Genomic DNA, 21,973 nt, shown 5'->3' with positions numbered 1-21,973 from the left:
ATTGAGTATAGGTGTTGGGATGTTATGTTAATTGTATAAGACATTGGAGATGCTAAATTTGGAGTATTGTGTGCATTTTTGGTTATGTAACTTCAGGAAAGAGTTCAGAGAAGATTTACTTGGATGTTGCCTAGACTTTAGGAACTGAGTTACAGGGAAAGGTTAGACAGGTTAGGACTTTATTCCCTGACACATAGAAGAATGTTGGGAGATTTCATAGAGATATTTAAATTATGAGGGGGATAGACAGAGTAAATGTATATAGTTTTTTTTCCCCCATTGAGGGTTGGTGAGATGCAAACCAGAGGACATGGGTTGAAGATGAAAGGGGAGAAGTTGAGAGAGAACATTAGGGGGAATTTCTTCATTCTGAGAGTGGTGGATGTGTGGAATGAGCTGTCAGATGAAGTGATGAATGTGGGCTCAATTTTAACATTTAAGAAACATTTGCACAAGTACATGGATGGGATGGATATGAAATGGATGCATGTCAGTGGGACTGGTCAGTACAATAGTTCAGCATACACTAGAAGGCCCAAAGGCTTTGTTTTCTGTGATATATGATTTTCATCAAGCATCTTATGCAGGTATTTAACATTGAAACACATCTTTGAAATTAAATTTGGACAATCAGAACTCACAATGTAAGCAGGGCCTGATAATTTTATAATTGCAGGCTACATCTTTTCGACATCATTGCTTTTGTGGATCCCCATATTTTGCAGTGCCATTGGCACCTATTGCATGACATGTATTTGTTTTAGATAATAAAAATCTAAGATAATCTAAATTACCAAAAAAAGGTCCCAATTTCTGGAACCAACAGTCTTCCTTCAAACATATCTTATATATTTTCATCAATTAAATACTGTAAATGAAAAAATGATGAGAGGTCAACAAACCTGGTGGCTTCATCCCCTTGATATTTTCTTTAGAGTTAACAAAGGGGAGAAAAGAACAATATTAATGCACTGATCTACATTCAGCCATAGATGAAGATATTAAACATCTAAATGAAAATATCGCTATTGCATAGATTTTATACCTGCTATTCAATTTTCAAACAAAATAATCTCAATAAACACATATCATCATTTTGTGTGCTCTGCCATAAATAGTTATTTCCCATCCATTATAGTCAGATTACAGAATTTATGTAGTAGGATGGATTTCCAATTGTAAACCAGCTTTTTAAATGAACCAGGTTGTCAAAGATGGATTACTCTCGTTGGACATGTTCAGGAGGATTACAAAGCAGCTTGAATACAGAATCGTGGATGTGTTGTTTGCTGTGTTCAGAATTTGAATTATCCTACATTGTTCCTCCCAGCTGTTGGCCTTGCAGGGAGCCACTAGGCACTTTCAGGTGGCCAATTACCCTGCATGTAAAGCCGCAGGTTTAGGCAATATGCGGCTGTTTTGAGGCCACCTGAATGTGCAGGAGGCACTCTTGAGGCGAGCTACATAACCCTCCTCCGAGAGGGATAATCAGCTCAGCTCAGTGACTCCCCTAGCCACCTGAATGCAGCTGGCTGAAAGCGGATGTTAAAGGGTCAGGCTGCTGATCACAGCTGACACTGGGCAGAAGCCGAAGTGTGCTCAGAGCCGCATCCTGTGCAGCTGTGTCCTTCGGGTGGCCAGCGTTGCGCTTTAAACGCTGCCACCTGAGTGGCAATTTAAAGGGCTGCTTCTGCTTCTTCAGGGGCATTCTTAGCATAGAATGCCCCTGAAAAAGCCTAATGGAGGTGATGACAAAGCTATTCTTGTGTGTGCTCTGAGGTTGATGTTGGTGTCAGGTGTGGGATCGCACCTTCTGCCAAAAGCTTTTGTGATTTTTGCAATTTTAATGCCAGTACTAATCACTATATCCTATTCACTGCTATTTGCACAGATGATTTCTGAACTTTGAGTAATATATGACTCCCACATAAATGATGGCAGCATTAAAGGATGATAAATATGTTAAGTCATGAGGGTTATCTGAAGGTCAGAGAGCACCAAAAGGCACAATTCCTTTGCTGCATTTTTTAGGGAACCTTAAATAGTTTTCTTCATACATTGCCAGTATCTATTTCAAGATCTTTAATTAGCTGCATGAGAATATGTTTGACAGTCCAATTCTTAGTCAAATAGTTAAACAGCACAAAATAAGATCTTAATCCGACTGTCCATACCAGACGACACAGATCCCATTTTCCAGACTAGGGCTGCAGTCTTCTATGCCATGATGTTTCAAATGCTTAAATGCTGACAGAATGCCACTCCCTCTGGCAGGGCTATTCAGATTTCAACTAACCTCTGAATGGAAACAATTCCTACCCCCTTATCTGAAACAAATCCCTTCTTTTTATAGGTACCTCTGCTAATGGGGAAGGTTTCACATTTAGGGTTTTTAGACTGCAGGCATGTAATGGCACAATCAATGAAATTTGCCATTACATAGGGAGTCTAAAAAGGAAAGTGCAGGAATATTTAGTCAATTCCTGCAGTCTAAATCACACCGCAAAGCTCACCTCATGAATTTGACGTCCAGCTGATGACTCAGGCCACATTGCTCCGCGTAAAAGCATCGGAACTAACGCGCATAGGAATTAAAAGGGTGCAGTGTAAACGACCACAAGCTGAGTAATTATGTTAATTTGTTACATTTTTCACAGATTTTTCCAACATTGCTGTCTAAAAAACACAACTGTCTCTCACGTTCTGTATATCTCAATCAGGTCACCCCTCAGGCTTCTCTACTCCAAAAGATCTGGCTCAAGTAAGTTCCCCCTCTATTTTTTTCATCCTCTTCATTCACATCCAGATAGTGAAGCAGGAAGGAACACAAGTTACCCTGACTCGCTGAGTATTTCCAAACCTTTCTGTTCATTAATGCCATTTCTCTAGGAGTACAGTACAAAAATGTAGCTTGAAACTCATTAGGCTTGCAGACAATTTCAGGCAGTTCACATTATTTCAATCAGGTGCTCACATCTTGTGAAAAAGCAGTTGAATGCATAGGATGTCCAGGATGATTTTATGATATGGCTCAGGCAGCCCCAGAAAAGCTCTTACAACTTCTCGAAGCCCTTCCTGCTAGCAGACTTCCCATCACCAGAGGCCAGGTTAGACATGAGCATGGCCAGGACTGGCTCCAGTAGTTATTATAGAGGGCACGCTCCAAGTGATAATTATTGACATCGCCCCACATTCCTTTGAATTATTCATAGATGGCAAATCAAATTTGAATATAATCGCCATCTCTCCACCCATATTTACTGCATCCAGGAAAGAGGAATGTAAGACTCTGTAGCATGGTTTTTCCAGAGCCTTTACTGTTGTCAAGGTTCTTCACATGCCTCAAGCAAGCACTGTAAATCATGGCCTGCAGCAAGCAAAGGCACTCAGAAACCTTATTGAAAGACATAGATTATTAAAAGTTTGCTTCTTATAATACATTGTCAAAAGACATATTGCTGTTCTCTCACCTCTGTTGATGATTCACTTCCCCAAGGTACTTACTCACACTCAGTCTTACATTCTGCAAAACTATACAGCATCAGCCAATTCGTAGTTAACAGCTCTCTCACTTCTGAGTCAGATTATTATCACTTTGCTGCTCGTGGGAACTTGCTAAATGCAAACTAACTACTGATTTTCTTACATTACTGCAGAGGCTACACCGGAGAAGTCCTTCATTGGTGGTAAAGTGCTTTGGGTTGTCCTGACATCAGTTTGGTGATAAGTGGGAGAGGGAGGACACAAAAAAAATCTGCAGATACAGATAGTTTGCAAAATGTTGGTGGATTGGGAAATTTAAAAAAAAAGATTATTATTGAATAGTATGGGACGAACGAATGCTGTTAAATTACTTCCTTACAGACACACACTTAATTATTAATGCAAATACTACATTGACCAATGATATAAGAGAGATGGACTACAAAAATATCAAAAGTTTGGTAAGAGCACATCTGGAATTTTGCTGACAATTTATGTCTCCTTATTTAAGGAAGGGTATACTTCTCTTAATCCGTTGGATTCATTTAGGGATGAACAAATTGTATAATGAAGAAAACTTTGATGAAATGGAGTTTATACTCTCTGGAATTAAAATAAATGAAAGGTGATTTTATACAGAGAAATTTACTTTACTATTTCCCTCAAAACGAGCTTGCTTATTGGTCGAACCTGATAGAGGATCTGAGGATGTTGCCCTTGGTAGGGGAATCTAGAACCAGGGTGCCATTGCACAGATGAGAAATTAAGACTGAAATAAAGATACAATTTTTGTTGTGAATGTTTGGAATAACTTGCATATTGTCATCGATCATTTCCAAGTCGATGCATATAGTTGGAATATAGAATTAATGAGAAAGGACAGGAAAGTGAAGATGACGTCAACAATCAGATCACCCATTACTTTATTCAAAGGGAGGAGAGGGTAATTCTGGCCTACTTCTGAGCCTATATCTTATGTTCTTATGAAATGGTCTTTTAAACAGTTTGGGTCCTCTTCTGAACTTCACATTTGCAATATAGCCCAGCACAATGTAAAGTGGCCAATTTATACACCAGGCTTTGGGGTGTGTTTTCAATCTCTATCCTGTCCTCTCCAACACTCTCCATATAGATTTTAATGCAAACTCCCATTTCCTGTCTGCATTTCAGCTCCATATCTTTCAGCTGAAATTTTTAATCACTCATGAGAACTTTCTCCAACCACTCATGCCATCAGAGTAGATGTAGAAAGGTTGTTTCCAACATGGATGTGTCTAGAACAAGAGGGCCCAACTTCAGGATTGAAGGGAACAGAGATGCATAGGAATTTCTTCAGTTAGTGGGTGGAATTTATTGCCACAGGCAGTTGTGGAGGCCGCACCACTGGGTGTATTGGTAGGTTCTTGATTAGCCAGGGCATCAAAGGTTATGAGGTGAGGGGGGTGGGGGGGGGGGGGGAGAAGCTGAACAGTGGTGCTGAGTAGGAAAATGGATCAACTCATGATTAAATGGCAGGGTAGACTCAATGGGCATTATAGCCTATTTCTGCTCCTAAGTCGTATGAGTCTTCTAACATGCCAAGACAGCTTTTTGCTCAGTAAGGGTCATTGCACACTCAAATAAAAACAGAAAATATTGGAAATGCTCAGCAAACTATTTGTAGAAAGAGAAAAATTGGTCTCAGGTCAATGACCTTCCAACAATGTAATTTGAATTTTTTTTTCTTCTACACCTCTTTGCTTTTAGCCTTACTTTCCAAAGTCACATCAGAAACATCAGTTATGCTGCTGAGCTGACCAACACCAAGTCCTTGTTTTCTCAGAATCCACCACCCCACCTCCTCCCTTCCTTAATAAAGTTTAGATATCTTGGCATATCTTGCTAGGTTATGAAACGCATAATTGAAGTGCAAAATATTACAGTTCCATTGCAAATATAAACACATTTCCTGCAACAGATGGCATTAAATTATGCCTTGTGATTTTAATACCTCGACCATTGACTCATTTGCATGTCTTCTTCTAAATATTAATGAAGTTTAAGTCCCTGAACAAAGTAACAGAAGTGAAACTTCACAGGAACATACGAAGACACTTCCTTACCTGTTGCAGTAAACAATCACAACCATTATTGCAAGCACAAATAATTGACACATGTGACTAAACATCTCCTTATTTTCTTTCCTTGCAGTCGTAACATTATTGAAATAACTGACCTTGTAGATCCTGTTTAATCTAACCTAGCAAAAGATGCTGATTCCCAGCAGAAACACAGGGAATTCTGGTAAGCTCCTGTTCTGCTAATGGAATCCATATGAATGCAATTGCTGAGAAAAAAATAGCCAGCATTTGCAATGCAAAATACCAAGATATTACTGATAGAATGTGACAAAATCTGGGCCATTATTTAAACAGCAAAGGAGAGGTTTGATAATCTATTTCATGTAAAAAAAAACCCTAAATTAAATCAGTAATAGGTAAAGGACATAATTTACAGACTAGAAACTTCTAAACCTGGAAACCGGATTGTCTAATGTCAGATTTTCTGTACATTGTACAATCAACTGTAATAACCAAAGCAGGAAAATAAGGAGCATGGCCATCTTTTTCATTCTCCCATGTACCTGACAAACCAGTGGATGAAAGAGATTAGTTTAAATTTAAACATAGACATACAGCACACCCCCGCATGTTTTGAAGGGTGGGAGGAAACCGGAGCACCCAGAGGAAACCCACACAGACATGGGGAGAACGTACAAACTCCCCAGCCCTGGTCACTGGCACTGTAACAGCATTGCACTAACTGATACACTAACCATGCTGCCTGTGCTATGAGATGACCCAATAGCATACAATGAACAATTGGAAGTCACTTCTGATGTTAGGGCATATGAGGCTCATGGAAAGGAAGGTCTGTAAGGAACCATTAAGGAGAAAGTAAGTCATGGAATAACGCAGCATAGAACAGACCTTTTGGCCCAACTAGTCTCTGCCAACTAATTTGGCATTTTGAACTAATCCCATTTCCTTGCATTTGTTCCATATCTCTCTATGCCCATCCTATCGATACATCTGTCCTAATATCTTTTGAAAGCTGTTATTTTACCTGCCGCTACAATTTCTTCTGGCACCTCATTACAGATATGGTCATTTAACGTATGTATGAGGCCTGCTTCAGGATTATATGAAAGGGTTCTGACTGAGCAGCTACCAGGCCATAGACTATCTCTTTAAATAGCAGCTCTCCATTAGATTCTTCTCCAACTACTCCCCCAGGTTGCAAGGTGCTGGTCCACAATCTCCACCTTCGCCCCCCCCCCCCCCCACCCACCCCATCTCCTGCACAACTCCAACCATTTGGTTAATCTCAGCTGCCTCCTGCACAACCCCCATGGACTGTCTGTCTGCTGATTCCACTCCTCACCCCAATGCTGAGCACCAACTTTCTGGTGGACCAACGTCTTCCCACAGACTGACCTCTGATTGTTCTTTGACAAATGACTGTCTGCATCTAGTCTCCATTCTCCCTCATATCTCCTTCAGCCTCCTTCTCCCAAGAACCCACAACTGGGGAGAAACTGGAACTCTGGATGGGGAGTGCATGAAGGTATGGTCTTCTTGCAGATAAGGACTGGTCAGTTGAGGATAGCGTCATGGTCCTAGGCACTATTGAATTCTGCATCAGCAGGTTCTTGAACAAAATACTGTGGGTTAGTGATGCACCTCTCCAATATTAAAATTTGAAAGTATATTTTTAATATTTTTCTGTGATTAATAGTTTGCTTACATTGCCCACTCCTGATGTATTACAGCAAGTGCACTAAACATTCTCTCACAGTCCTGTTAGGTCAGGAGCACCAGCCTATTGACCACTGGATGATGAAGGGACAGGAATTTATTTTGAGTCAGCATGGTGTGAATGCAGTTTACACAAAAATGCTGGAGAAACTCAGAAAGTAACGGCATTTTTTTACATAGCAAAGATAAAGATACATGACCAATGTTTCGAACCGAACCCTTCGTCAAGAAATGAGCAAAAAGCAGGCAAGTACCTGAATAAAATAATGGGGTGGAGGAGCACAGGCTCACAGGCAAGAGGTCATAAGTGGATATGGGTCCAAGGGCATGAAATAAAAAAGCTGAGAAGTTATTGGTGGAGGGGATGGCTCTCTAAATTGAGAGGGAAGGAGGTGGAGAGCTGGAGGAAAGGAACCAGAAGGATGGGGAAGAGAGGGAGACAGGAGAGCGGCCAACGTTCATGATATACATTAATGAGGAGACAGTGTAGTGTATCTAAGTTTGCTGATGACACTAAATTGAATGGAAAAGCAAACTGTGCTGAGGATACAGAGAGTCTGAAGAGAGATATAGATAGGTTAAGTGAATGGGCAAGGTTCTGGCAGATAGAGTATTGTTATGAACTGTACGTGACAAGCAGCAATAGACAATGAACCAGACAGGGTTTAATTTTAAACCACTAATTTTATTTCTTACTCTTAAACTAATTTTAACATTGCGCACGCGCGCACGTTATATATCCAAATTATTACAGACCAGGCCAAAATCTAGAAAATTTCTTCAAATTCAATCTTTTAAATTCAGTGTTGAAGTGTAGGCCTTTGAAATTTGATGCTCAGAATTCATGATGAACTGATGGGAAGACGAGTTGTGGCTGCTCCAGACTCACGAATTCTCCTTGTGTTGCCTTTGAAGAAATGTCCATCCTCATCCTTTCGTAGGCAAGGCTCAAACTGGGCGGCCACCATGAAGCTTTCAAGTTCCTGGCACCAGTCTCTCCAAGTGACCTTCACTGTTAGTCACATTCAAAATGAACCACTTTGCTTCCTAAAAGATCTTCCTGGCACGGGTCAATCCATCAAAAAGGCCCAGTCATTCATAGAGCATGCTTTGCTCTGAATTCCACAAAATGGCTGGTCATAAGAGCTGCTTCAAAAAGATGTTCTCTTCAGCCATCAGAATGGTTCTCCCTTGCAAACTTACAATGACTTTGCAAATGTATTGACTCTGGAACAGACTGTGACAAGCCTCCCCTCAGTTCTTCTAATGTATTAAATTATCGCTGGGCTATGACTTATGTTGTGCTTGTGTGAAATGTTAAATGTTAACTGTGACCATTCAGTTCCTCCTGACTATACTATCCCTTACAGTGGTAATCCCATTTTACTAAAACGGGAGCTCATAATAGTATAATGTGGGTAAATGTGAGGTTATCCACTTTGGAAGGAAAATGGTGGATCAGATTATTATTTAAATGGCAAATGAAAGCAGCATGCTGCCATATAACCATATAATCATTTACAGCACAGAAACAGGCCAGTTCGGCCCTACTAGTCCATGTTGAACATCTCTCACCTAGTTCCACTGACCCGCATTCAGCCCATAACCCTCCACACCTCTCCCATCCATATACCTATCCAACCTTTCCTTGAATATTAACATCAATCTCGCTTCTACCACCTCTGCTGGAAGTTCATCCATACTCCCACCACCCTCAGCGTGAAGAAATTTCCCCTCATGTTTCCCCTAAACTTTTCCCCTTTTACTCTCAATCCATGCCCTCTTGTTTGAATCTCCCCCACTCTCAATGGAAAAACCTATCCAAATTGACTCTATCTTTCCCCCTTTTAATTTTGAATACCTCTATCAAATCACCACTCAACTTTCTACGCTCCAGGAAATACAGTCCCAGCCTGCTCAACCTTTTCCTGTAACTCAAACCCTGAAACCCCAGCAACATTTTTGTAAACCTCCTCTGCAGTCTCTCTATTCTGTTTATATCCTTCCTGTAATTCAGCGACCAAAACTGCACACAGCATTTCAAATTTGGCCTCACCAATGCCTTATACAATTTCAGCATAACATCCCAACTCATGTGTTTTATATTCTGACTTATGAAAGCTAACATACCAAATGCCTTCTTCACCACCCTACCCACATGTGATTCAACTTTCAGGGAATTGTGTACCATGACACCTAAATCCATTTGTTCCACTGCATTCTTCAAATGTCTACCATTTAATGTGTATATCCTATTTTGATTAGTCCTACCAAAATGTAGCAACTCACATTTATCAGTACTAAACTCCATCTGCCATCTTTCAGCCCACTCTTCTAACTGTCCTATATCCCCCTGTAAGCTTTGATAATCTTTATCACTGTCCATACCACCGCCAACCTTTGTATCGTCTGCAAATTTACTAATCCAATTTGCCACCCTATCATCTAGATCGTTAATAAATATAACAAACAGCAGTGGACCCAGTACCAATCCCTGAGGCACTCCACTCAACCCAACCTCCAATTTGACAAACAATTTTCCACCACTACTCTCTGACATCTCCTATCCAAACATTGCTGAATCCATTTCATTACTTCATCGTTAATATCTAATGCTTCCACCTTCCTTACTAACCTCTTATGGGGAACCTTGTCAAAAGCCTTACGAAAGTCCAAATAGACAACATCCTCCACCTTCCCCATATCAACCTTTTTAGTATCTTCTTCAAAAAATTCTACAAGGTTTGTTAGACATGATCATGTACAGAACCATGCTGACTACTCCGAATCAGTAATCAAGTCTTTCCAAATAATTGTATATACACCATCTCTAAGAGCACTTTCCATTCATTTACCCACCTCTGACGTCAGACCTACAGGCCTATAATTACCAGATTTACTTTGGCATCCTTTTTTGAACAGCAGAATTTCTCCCATCTCCTCTGACTTTGCAATTTTATCCCTCACTATTCTTTTCCTTTTAATGTACCTATAGAAACACTTAATATTTATTTTCACTTTGCCTGCCAAAGCAGCCTCCTATCTCCTTAGCCTTTCTAATTACTTTAAGATTTTTTATATTCTTTATATTCCTCAAGCAGTTCATCCAATCCCTTCTGTTTATACCTGTTGAACACATCCATCTTCCTCTGAACCAGGTTCACAATATCTTATGAAAACCAACACTCCCTACAGTTTCTAACCTTTTCTTTAATCCTCATGGGGACATGCTCTCAGAACTTCTCCTTTGAATATCCTCCATTTATATCTACTACATTCTTACCTGAAAATATCTTATCCCAATCCAAACCCTGCAAATCTTTTCTCATCCCCTCAAAATTTGCTTTCTTCCAATCAAGAATTTCAACCTTTGGCCCACCTCTATTCTTTTCCATTACTAGCTTAAAACTAATAGTATTGTGATCACTAGACCCAAAGTGTTCCCCAACACAAACCTCTGTCACCTAACCTATCTTGTTCCCTAATAGGAGATCCAATACTGCCCCCTCTTGAGTCCATTCTTCTATGTATTGATTAAGAAAACTTGCCTGAACCCACAACAAACTCCACCCCATCCAGCCTTCTAACTGCACAGGTTTTCCCAGTTAATGTTTGGAAAGCTGAAATCTCCCACAACTACCACCTTATGTTTATTACACATAAATGCAATCTCCTTACAAATTTGTACCACTAATTCCCTCAGCCCATTTAGTTGTCTACAATACACTCCCATTAATGTTTTCATGCCTCTGCCATTCCTCAATTCCACCCAAATAGCTTCGCTGGATGATCACACTAAACCATCCTGCCACAGCACTGCTGTAATGTTCTCTCTAATAACCAAAGCAGCTCCTCCACCTTTTATCCCCCCTGTTCTATCATGCCTGAAACAATGGAATCCTGGAATATTTAACTGCCAAAAATGCGCTTCTTGCAATCAAGTTTCACTGATAGCCACAATATCATATTTCCATGTGGCCATCCATGCCTTAAGCTCATCCTCCTTACTTACAATGCTCCTTGCACTAAAATATATGGTCTTAAGAGACTGTCCTCCACATAAACTCCTTTTGCTACCATCTACCTTTACCTCCTTCCCTCCTTCATTTATTTTTACATTTTGTTCCCTCCATTCCATCCAATCTAGGTGTTCTTCCTCCCTAATCTCCATACTGTCATTGTGATTCCCACCTCCCTGCCAAACTAGTTCAAACTCTCCCCAGGATATTGGTCCTCCTCTAGTTCAAGTGCAGGCTGTCCCTTTTGTACAGGTCAGACTTTCCCCAGAAGAGGAAATGATCCAGAAATCTAAACCCCTGCCCCCTGCGCCAGCTCTTGAGCCACACATTCATCCTCCACAACTTTCTATTTCTACTCTCACTAGCATATGGCACAGGCAGCAATATTGAGAATATAGGAGAACTTGGGAGTGCTTGTACATGGATTCCAAAAGGTCGGTTTGCAGGTGCAGTAGGCTATCAAGAAAGCAAATGGAATGTTGGCCATTGCTGGAAGGATTGAACTTAGGTGCAAGTTGGTTACACAAGGAATTGGTTATGCTGCATCTGGACCACTCCGTGCAGTTCTGGTCTCATTACTTGAGGAATGATATGCTGGGTTTGGAGGCAGAGCAGTGGTTCATCAAGTTGATTATAGAGATGAGGTGGTTAGCCTAAGATTGAGTCTACTTGGACTGTGTTATCTGGAATTTTGAAGAATAAGAGGGGATCTTATAGAAATATAAAATTATAAAAAGGCATAGCTAAGATAGAGGTAAGTAAGTTGTTTCCATTGGTGGGGAGACTAGAACAAGGGGAGATCATCTCAAGATTCAGGGTAGTAGATTTAGGATGGAGTTGAGGAGGAACTGCTTTTCCCAGGGGTTGGTGAATCTATGAAATTCACTGTCAATTGAAGAAGCAGTGGAGGCTACTTCTGTAAATATATTTAAGACAAGGTTGGATATATTTTTACATAGTAGGGACTTAAGGAGTTTGGGGAAAAGCCAGGTACATGGAGATGAGCCAATCATCAGATTATCCAGGCCCTGCTTGGCAGTCAGGGTGGCCTATTCCTGCTTCTACTTCTTCTGTTCTTATATTCTAGTGGAAATTGAAGAAGTTGATATTAATTCCATCCAACTGGAGAGTGCCCAGACGGAATATTAGGTGTTGCTCCTCCAATTTGTGGGTGGCCTCAGTTTGGCTGTTGCTGAGGACATGGCGTGGGACTGGGGCTCAAAATTGAAATGGTTGGGGACTGGGAGATCTCCTTCATGAATGCAGGCAGAGTGAAGATGCTCAAAAAAGCAATCTCCCTGTCTGCATTGAGTCTAGATGCTCAAAAAAGCAATCTCCCTGTCTGCATTGAGTCTATCCAATCTAGAGAAAGCCATAACAGAAGCAACAGCTGCAGTAATTGACCCCCACAGATTCACAAATGAAGTGTTGCTTCACTTGGAAGGACTGTTTGGGGCCCTGAATGGTGTTGAGAGAGGAGATGTAGAAGCAAGTGTAGCACTTCATGCAGCCATGGGCTTTGTACCAAGAAGATGATCAGTGGAAAGGGATGAGAGGACGAGGGAGTAACAGAGGGATCATCTCTCCAAAAGGCAGAGGGGAAGGAGAGGGGAAGATGTGTCTGAAGGTGGGATCACATTGTAGGTGATGTATCTGTTCCCAAAAGCTTCAGCCAGTGATAAAAGAAACATTCATAAATTTGATTTGGTGACACCTGAATCATGCATGGGGCAGAAATGGAAGAAAGTCCCACTTGATACACTCCAACTTAAACCATAAACTTCCTTACCTCCAACAAATGAAGGAATAGTTGGTTCCACAGTATACCCAGTGCTATGCACTGGGAAGCAAACTTGACTTGGTAATATTGAGTCAGAATATTGAGGAGCAGATGAAGATGAAAGGTTTGAAAAGGAGAGACTCAGCAGATAGCAGCTGAATGGGCAATCGAGTTCAACAGTTGAAGGGAAATCAAGGTCAGGTGACCCAAACATCATTATAAAAGTGAGGGACTGCATAGCGGAGTGGTCATTGAGGGAAAAGACATCGTTGGAGTGGTAAGGCTTTGGCTGAAGATGCTTCGGTGAAAAGAGGCTGAGGTGTTGGTGCAGGAGTTGAAATAAGTAATGGCCACCCTATCAAAGAACAAAAAAGGATTAAGCAGGTAGGCATAAGTAAGGACAGGTTTTATTTTTTTTCTTTAGTCATAGGCAGTGAGTATGGCAGTTAAGGCAGGGGAATTCTCCTCTTGAAGAATATGGATTGTTAGGGAAGCCAGGAGTCTGACATCTTCATCTGCAATAGGTGCATCCAGGGGTACAGCGCTGCTGGAGTTCACTGGAGCTCCACTCTGGCACCTCGTGGGGCCCCCCTCTGTGCCCCCCACCCCCCCAGAAGAGTGCTATTTTGGACATACAAGGAACCTGTTTCTTTCATGACTGGTCATCCTCCACCCTGATCCTACCATTCACTCTCAATTAAACAACACCAAAAATGACATGGTGGTCACCAAGGCCAGGTCTTGCAAGACATCTTTGTTGCCATTTTTGGTGAAATATTAGCCCTGCACCCTTGGGTGCATCCAGCTGCAGAGTTAAAGAATTGGAGCTGGAGTTGGATGAACTCAAGATAATTCAGGATGCGGGTGGGCAGGGGCAGACAGGAGTTACAGGGATGCTATCACACCTAGGAGACAGTCAGGAGAAGGAAAGGGAACAGGTAGGTATGTGCATTGTACACCTGTGGTTGTTTCCTCCAGTTACAAGTATACCATTTGGATACTGTTGGGGTGGGGGGAGATCTACCAGGGACAAGCCATGACAATTAGTCTCTGGCATGGAGCCTGGTCCTGTGGCTAAGAAGGGAAGGGAGGAGAACAGGTGAGCTGTAGTGAGAGGGGATTGAAGTTAAAAATGGGAGGATAATGCAGCTTAACATGTGGCTAAAGACATGGTGCAAGAGGGAGGGCTTCAATTTTATGGATTATTTGGTTCTTCCCCAGGGAAGGTAGGACCTGTTCTGATGGAACAGTTTGCATCTGAACTGAAGGGGCGATTTTTGCTATTGCTACTGCTGGGGACGTTTAAAATTGATTTGCAGGGGGATGGGAACCTGAGTGCCAGAGCAGATAGAGGAGTGGAGGAGAGAAAATTTGATGTGAAAATTGCATGTAATATTAGAAGTCAACAGGTTGCAAGTGGTGGAAATGTTCTCAAGTCCATCTATTTCAATGAATGGAGTATTGTAGGAAAGGCAGACGAGTATAGATTGTGGATTGGCACGTAGAATTATGATATTATACTATTAGTGAAATGGTTGCAGGAGCGACAGGCCTGGCAGCTCAATGTTCTGGACTTCTGATGAGATAGAACAGGGGGATGAATGAGGAAGGAGTGGCATTGCTCATCAGGGAAAATATCACAGCTGTGCTCAGGCAAGACAGACCAGAGGGCTCGTCTACTGAGGTTATATGGGTGGAGCTGAGGAACGGAAAGGTATGACCATGCTTACGGGTTTGTATTGCAGACCGCCCAATAGCTATCGAGAATTGGAGGAGCAAATCTGTAGAGAGATAGCAGACAGCTGCAGGAAACATAAGGTTGTGAGAGTTGGGAGATTTTAATTTTTCACATATTGACTGGGACTCCCATAATTTAGGGGGCTGGATGGCTTGGAGTTTGTCAAACATGTTCAGGAAAGCTTTCTAAATCAATGCATAGAAGTACCAACCAGAGAGATTGCAATATTGGAACTCCTATTAGGGAATGAGGCAGGACAGGTGATAGAACCATGTGTAGGGGAATATTTTGGGTCCAACCCTGATACCTGTAATATTACAGAGTTATTCTTAATTGTTAATTAACTTGCTTTTCATATTTAGTTGATCCTGGCATTGCAGCTCCTCAGATCACCTGACCTCTCTTGCACCAATCAGCTTCTCGCTGCTGCCTCACATTTTTCAGACTGTAACTGCACAGTTAAGTTGAGTAAAGCTTGGAAAGTAGCCACCGAGATTTTCAATCTCACAACAATGCCATTAGTTTCAAATTAATTATGGAGAAGGATAGGTCTGTAGCTTGGGTTGAGATTCTAAATTGGAGAAAGGCTCATTTCAAGGAAGTGAGAAAGGACCTAGAATGCGTGGATTAGATCCATTGTTTTTGGGCAAGGATGTGCGAGATAAATGGAAGACATTCAAAGGTGAAATGTTGAGAGTTCAGAGTTTGTATGTTCCTGTCAAGATTAAAGGCAAAGTTAGCCACCACAGGTAACCTTGGTTTTAGAGGGATATCGGGGATCTGGTTCAGAAGAAGGGAGAGGTGTATAACAGGTATAGGCAACATGGAACAAATGCGGTACTTGAGGAGTATAAAAAATACAAGAAAATCCTTAAGAATGCAAGAAGATGAGGTTGCTTTGGCAGACAAGGTGAAGAGAAATCCTAAAGGTTTCTACTGGTATATTAAGAGCAAAAGGATAGTAAGGGACAAGATCGGTCCCCTTGAAGATCTGTATGGCCGGCTATGTATGGAGTCAAAAGAGATGCTCTCTTTCATCAATATTCACTCAGGAAAATGGCAGAGAGTCGAGGGAAGTAAGGAAAACAAGCAGTGAGGTCATGGAACCTATACAGATTAAAGAGGAGGAGGTGTTTGCTGTTTTAAAGTAAATAAGGGTGGAAAAATCCCCAGGACCTGACAAAGATATTCCCTTGGACCTTGAGGAAGCTTAGTGTAGAAATTACAGGTGCCAAAGGATCAGAGGGTATCTCACGTTGTTCTGTTGTTTAAAAAAGGCTCCAAAAGTAACCTTGGAAATTATAGGTCAGAGAGCCTGATATCAGTAGTAGGTAAATTATTAGGGATGGTCAATATGGCTTTGTGTGTGGTAGATCGTATTTAAGTAATCTTATAGAGTTTTTGAAGAGGCCACCAGGAACATTGATGGAGAGGGTATGGATATTATTTACATGGATTTTTGTAAGGGCTTTGACAAGGTCCCTAATGGGAGATTAGTCAGGAAAAATCAGATGCTCGGTATTCATGGGAAGTAGTAAACTAGATTCAACAATGGCTGGAAGGGAGAAGGCAGAGATCTGTGCTAGATGATTTCTTCTCAGACTGGAGGCTTGAGACTGCTGGTGTGCCTCAGGGATCAGTGCTGGGACCATTGTTGTGAGTCATTTATATCATGACCTGGATAATAATATGGTAGATTGGATCAAGTTTTCAGATGACACTAAGATTGGATGCGTTGTGGACAGACAACTGGAAAGAATGGGATGAAAAATGGCAGATGGAATTTAATGCAGACATACATGATAAATATTGGGCATTGAGGAGTGTGGTAGAACAGAGGGATCTGGGATTACAGATACATAATTCCCTGAAATTGACGTCACAAGTAGATAGGGTTGTAAAGAGATCTTTTGGCATATTGGCCTTCATAAATTAAAGTATTGAGTATAGGAGTTTGGAAGTTATGGTAAAGCTTTTTAAGACATTAGTGAAACCAAATTTGGAGTACTGTGTGGAGTTCTAGTCACCTAACTATTGGAAAGATATCAATAAGATAGAAAGATTGCAGAGAAGATTTACTAGAATGTTGCCCAGGCTCCAGGAACTGGGTTACAGGGAAAGGTTAAACAGGTTAGGACTTTATTCCCTGGAGTGTAGAAGAATGAGGTGAGATTTGATAGAGGATTTAAAATTATGAGGGGGATAGACTGAGTAAATGTAGATAGGTTTTTTTTTTCACTGAGGGTAAGTAAGATCCAAACCAGAGGACATGGATTAAGGGTGAATTGGAAAACTTTAGAGGGGACACAAGGGGGAACTTCTTCACACAGAGAGTAGTGGGAGTGTGGAACGAGCTGCCAGCTGAGGTGGTGAATGCAGGCACAATTTTAACTTTTAAGAAGAATTTTGGACAAATACAAAGGATGGGAAAGGTTTGGAGGCTATGGACTGGGTGCAAAGTCAGCATGACTAGGCAGAAAAATGGTTCGGCATAGACTAGAAAGACCAAAGGGGGCTGTTTCTCTGCTGTCATTTTCTGTGGTTCTATGGTTATCTACCATATGTGCCTTGCAATCATTGGGAGTGAAAAGCCAAACAGAAGCAAACCGGACTGCCTCTTTTCTAATGTCAAAGATATCTTAATTAGTAGATGCCAGAACTTGTGGAACAATAGAACCTTACCTTCTGTAGATCCATCAACATCGCCTTGCTGGAAGGTTAAAATCTAGATGTTATATGCCAACAAAGCCTCGTGTGGCATAACGCCATCAAATGGGTGGTCTAGAATAAGATCGGTCCTCAATACAGCTGAATCAAATTTTTGCAGCTGTTAAAGCCCTGACCTTTAGAATCAGACTATTTCAAATCAATTTTGACATTTTTAAAAGAAAATTAAATTTGTTAAAATACATGAAAATACTTATAAATAATTAAAACATGAAGCAAAGAGAATAATTCAAAAAATGTAAATTACCTTTTACTTACTTATCTCTATTTGAATGAATTGGTTGACTGTTACTGAATGAGATCTAACCTGAATTAGGTAAAGCTGACATTATAGGAAGGAATTGAGCCAGATTGTACTGATAGTTTTATGGTTGTTAGTCTGGACTCCAGTACCGTAAAATATCCATGAAACCATCGGAAGAACTGGCCTGTAAGTTTGGATTTGCACATTTACAGGTTAATCCCAAACTTACTGAGCCATATTTCCAATATTTTATTTACCATTTTATTTTTGAGTGCTCCTATGAAGATTGAACAAGATGAAACTTTGATGTTTATTTGCCTTTTGAGATCAATATCTTTTGTGAGAACCTCACCTGTCAAACTATAAGATATTTAGGAGTTGGAGATAATGTAAATGATGTATAACTTTTGTATAACTTAATAATTTGGCACATTGTTCCCTTTCAATTAATATCCCCATTTCCACTGATAATCTCAGAAAAATAGACTAGACAAATCTTCATCTGTTTAATTTTGTTTTGGAAAAGGCATTTATTGAAGCCCTCATTTAATTAACCTTTCCTATTCCTATAGGTAAAATTCATCTTCGAACCTGAGAGTTATTTACACCTAAAGCAGTATGGGTAGAATTTATACAGAGCTCTCCAAATTGTCTCTGGACCATTGATTGTACATATTTAATTTGCCTGGGGTTTCAGCCAAAGTAAAGGCAGGAGATTTAAAGAACATTTTATACTTTTAATTCTGGAAACCAATTGTTGTTCACATGCTCCTAAATGCATTGTTATATTAAAATTAGTTTTAATGTTACAGTAAGTTACCAGAGACATTATTATGCTTTAAATTAAGTTCTTTTTATTACTTCCCAAAGCCATCATAATCGCATCTGCCCTCGCCAAAACACAAAAATCTGAAGTAAAATATTGCATTTATTAACTAAAAATGTCAGCTTATTATCATTCTTATTCGGCTAAAACACCAAGCTGCTAACTTGCAACTGAATTATTAAGTGACAAGACCTGAAATCCTTTTTGCTTAAAGACACTAATTTGGAAGAACTTTAGAGGTTAATCAAAACAATTGTGAATTTTCATATCTGAGAATTTGTGTTCACTTTTTGATATTTGAAATAGTTGGATCGTTATAATTGATAATCACGATCAAGGCAGGTCATGAAACTATAAACTGAACAAAACATTTAATAAATATGTGGAAAATGAATGACCTATGTATCTACTTTTTCAAGACCTTCAAAACTGGTTTCCAAATCGCTACACAAACTGAATTCTCACTAGGAGTACAAACATAAAAGTAAATAAACTAGCAGTTAGTTTTGCAACTTTTGTTTGTAGAAGTTGAAGTGAACAGTGGCATACATGCCTGAAGAAAGGGATTGCAATGATAGTTTCATAGTATCTCCATGTTGCAGCAAGATCTGTCCTGTTGAGGTTGGTGGCATAAAATCTCCACGCAGTCTGCAACAAAACACAAACATGGAAATAAAGATATTACAAAGGATTATCTCAATCAACGGTTGCCAACTTTGCCAGCCAACCTTCCAAGAGATTGTAATACCTAAAGGGCACAATTCAGAAGCATAATGCTGATCTTTCCACGTGGCAAAATGGGCTCCACACCATCCAGGACAAAGTTATCAATTTATTCTGCACCATCTCCACTCCCTGAGATAATCACTGTCTCCATCACAGATATTCAGTGGCTACTCAATGTATCATCTACAAAATTTATTGTACCTTTTCACCAAGGCTTCTTGAACAGGATCCCCCACATTCATGAGCTTCTATCACGTAGATGGTCAGAGGCATCAAGTATATAGATAAAGCATAATCACACAGTTTCATCACTCTTAGGAACCAAAGCTCAGAACTCTCTATCTTGTATCATTGTAATTCCATCACACAGACTGCAGCAGCTCAATAACAATCAGGGATAAATAATAAATCTGCTATTGCCAGTAATGTCCATATTCAATGAGTGAATAGGAACATAGGAAGTAGGAACAGGAGTAGGCGAAAAATGGCTCATCGAGCCTGCTCCGCCATTCAATACGATCATGGCTGATCTAATTTATGACCTAACTCACAAAGAAATCTGAAGTGGGCATACACAAAATAGAAACTGAAAGAATATTGTGACATCAAGTACTTACCTTAAGGAAACCCACAAGAATAGATAACTAATCTGATTCTAGAATAATGAAAGACAAAGAATACTGCATTATGTTAACATTAAGACTTTTACTCAAACTTATCAATTGCTTTCAAGTGTAGATTTCAACACAATAAAGCAACTGCAGCTCCTGGAGTGCTTAGATCACATGACTGTTCTCTGGAACTGTTATCCTGGTGCTGGATAGATAATCTTCTTCACTAAACACCATTCCACCAATTGGTGCTGGTACAAAATTAATTACCATGCTAACTACATTCTCATTGAAATTGTAAATACAGATGATGAACAACAGGGGACCTGTGGCACACCAGTGACCACAGTCCTCCAGTCTGAGAAACAGATTGCCATCAAGCTAACTCTGTGTCCATTTGGCTTGATCACCCTGGATCCCATGTGTCTTCTCCTTCTGGACCAATGTCAAAGTCCATGTAGATAATGTCTACTACACTGCCCTCATCAATCTTCTTTGGAAAAACTAATTGTTTCTGAATTTTCACTAATAAAGAATGTTACAGTGGTTCCTAAAAATTGTGATCCTGGCCAAAACTTTAGCTGTCATCTGCTTTGAAGTTTAACGAGACATTACGTATCAAATATGTTTATCATATCTGAGAGCATTGGTCCAACCTTGTGTATATATCTTTGTTCCTGCCTACCTATTGGTATGTCTATCCGTCTGTAAATGTCTGCACACGGATAGTCCTATGCAGTCTGCACTATCTAGGGAAATTAAGTTTTACATATTGATTGTTAGTAAACTTTAAATTGGAGTCAAGTTCAGTCCAATTTGATAAATATTAAATACTAAAAGCCAATGAATTTTTAAGCTTCCTGACATTTTGCACCTTTTCATTGCAGAGAGATTGTCAAACCAAATTTAGAATCACCAAGGAGATTGTGAGGGCATCATCAGGAGGTGCTGGCACAACATTACACTGTACTTCTAACAGATCACCATCGCCATCATCAGGGAATCAGTGGTACTACTTCAAATTAAGATTCATAAAATTGTAAACATTGCTAAATAAAAGAATAATATCAACTATATACAAGATGAACCAGCAACACTAAAGTGTGTTAGTTTGGAATGCTTCTTTTTAATATCACAATCAGTTTCTCTCTTTTCAAGAGTTATAGGAGTAACTGGAAAACAAATGCTTGTGAATAAATTGAAAAATGCATAACTGAAAAGTAGGAGGCCCAAATTCAACTATGTTTGAGCAGAGTCTACATATTTGCCTGCAGAATTCATTGAATTCTGCGACACAGGAGGCACAATGAGATGCAGGTCTGGGTGAGTGGGCATCACCACAAAAGGGAGTTGGTTGGGGGGTGGGGGTCGATTTAACCACTATTCTCCAGCACTTGGCAGGTACTGGTGTGTCAATGTGAGCCCCACAAGAAAACATTGAGCCAACCTGCTCCAGGCTTTTTCTTCCTCTTACCATCAAGATCTCTTACAGGAGACTCTAATTTTGGATCCAAGGTTATGGCCTCCTGGTGCCTGATTTTGAACATTAGAACAGAAGAGGATAGGAGGAGTAGGCTTCTTCACCTCTCAAGTGAGTCGTGCCATACAATATGATCATGAATGATTTGCCCCAAGCCTCATCTCTTCTCCACAATATTCTTATTCTCCTCACATTTCAAAAATATATCCACTTCTTCGTGAATTCCCCACAATGATCTAACCTCCATGAGCCTCTGGGGCAGAGAATTTTGGAGATTTGCCACCCTTTGCACCTTTCAGTTTTAAATGACTGCACCCTAATATTGCAACTCCATCTGCATTTCCCGCTGCCCAGAAAAGGTAGCCAACAAATTGACACCCCAGACCCACTTTGTTCTCCCTCTCCCCATTAGAAGGCTAAATAAAGTGAAAACTCACACCATCTGGCTCTTAGATAGTTTCTACCCTGCAGAAATTAAGCACCTAAATGAACCCCATGACAAGGGCTATCATATTGCCATTGGTGCTAATCGATCTTTCTTT

General features: G+C 40.3%; 1 protein-coding gene across 3 annotated transcripts in view; it reads right to left on the bottom strand.

The window, feature by feature from the left end:
• kcnq3 (potassium voltage-gated channel, KQT-like subfamily, member 3) overlaps nucleotides 1-21,973 on the bottom strand; it is a 192,944-nt gene that overhangs the window by 37,773 nt on the left and 133,198 nt on the right. For 2 of the 3 annotated variants that reach the window (XM_069921646.1, XM_069921649.1), the window contains 2 exons: nucleotides 19,168-19,262; nucleotides 903-929 (listed from right to left, as the gene is read on the bottom strand). In XM_069921646.1, coding sequence (XP_069777747.1) covers nucleotides 903-929; nucleotides 19,168-19,262 — 122 coding nt within the window. Of the gene's footprint in view, nucleotides 1-902; nucleotides 930-19,163; nucleotides 19,263-21,973 lie in introns of all 3 variants that reach the window. The other variant, XM_069921648.1, reaches the window with a different exon arrangement.

The sequence above is a fragment of the Narcine bancroftii genome, chromosome 2, assembly GCF_036971445.1.
Source record: "Narcine bancroftii isolate sNarBan1 chromosome 2, sNarBan1.hap1, whole genome shotgun sequence".
In the NCBI taxonomy this organism is placed as follows: Eukaryota; Metazoa; Chordata; class Chondrichthyes; order Torpediniformes; family Narcinidae; genus Narcine; species Narcine bancroftii.
This window is presented reverse-complemented; position numbering and strand designations above follow the sequence as displayed.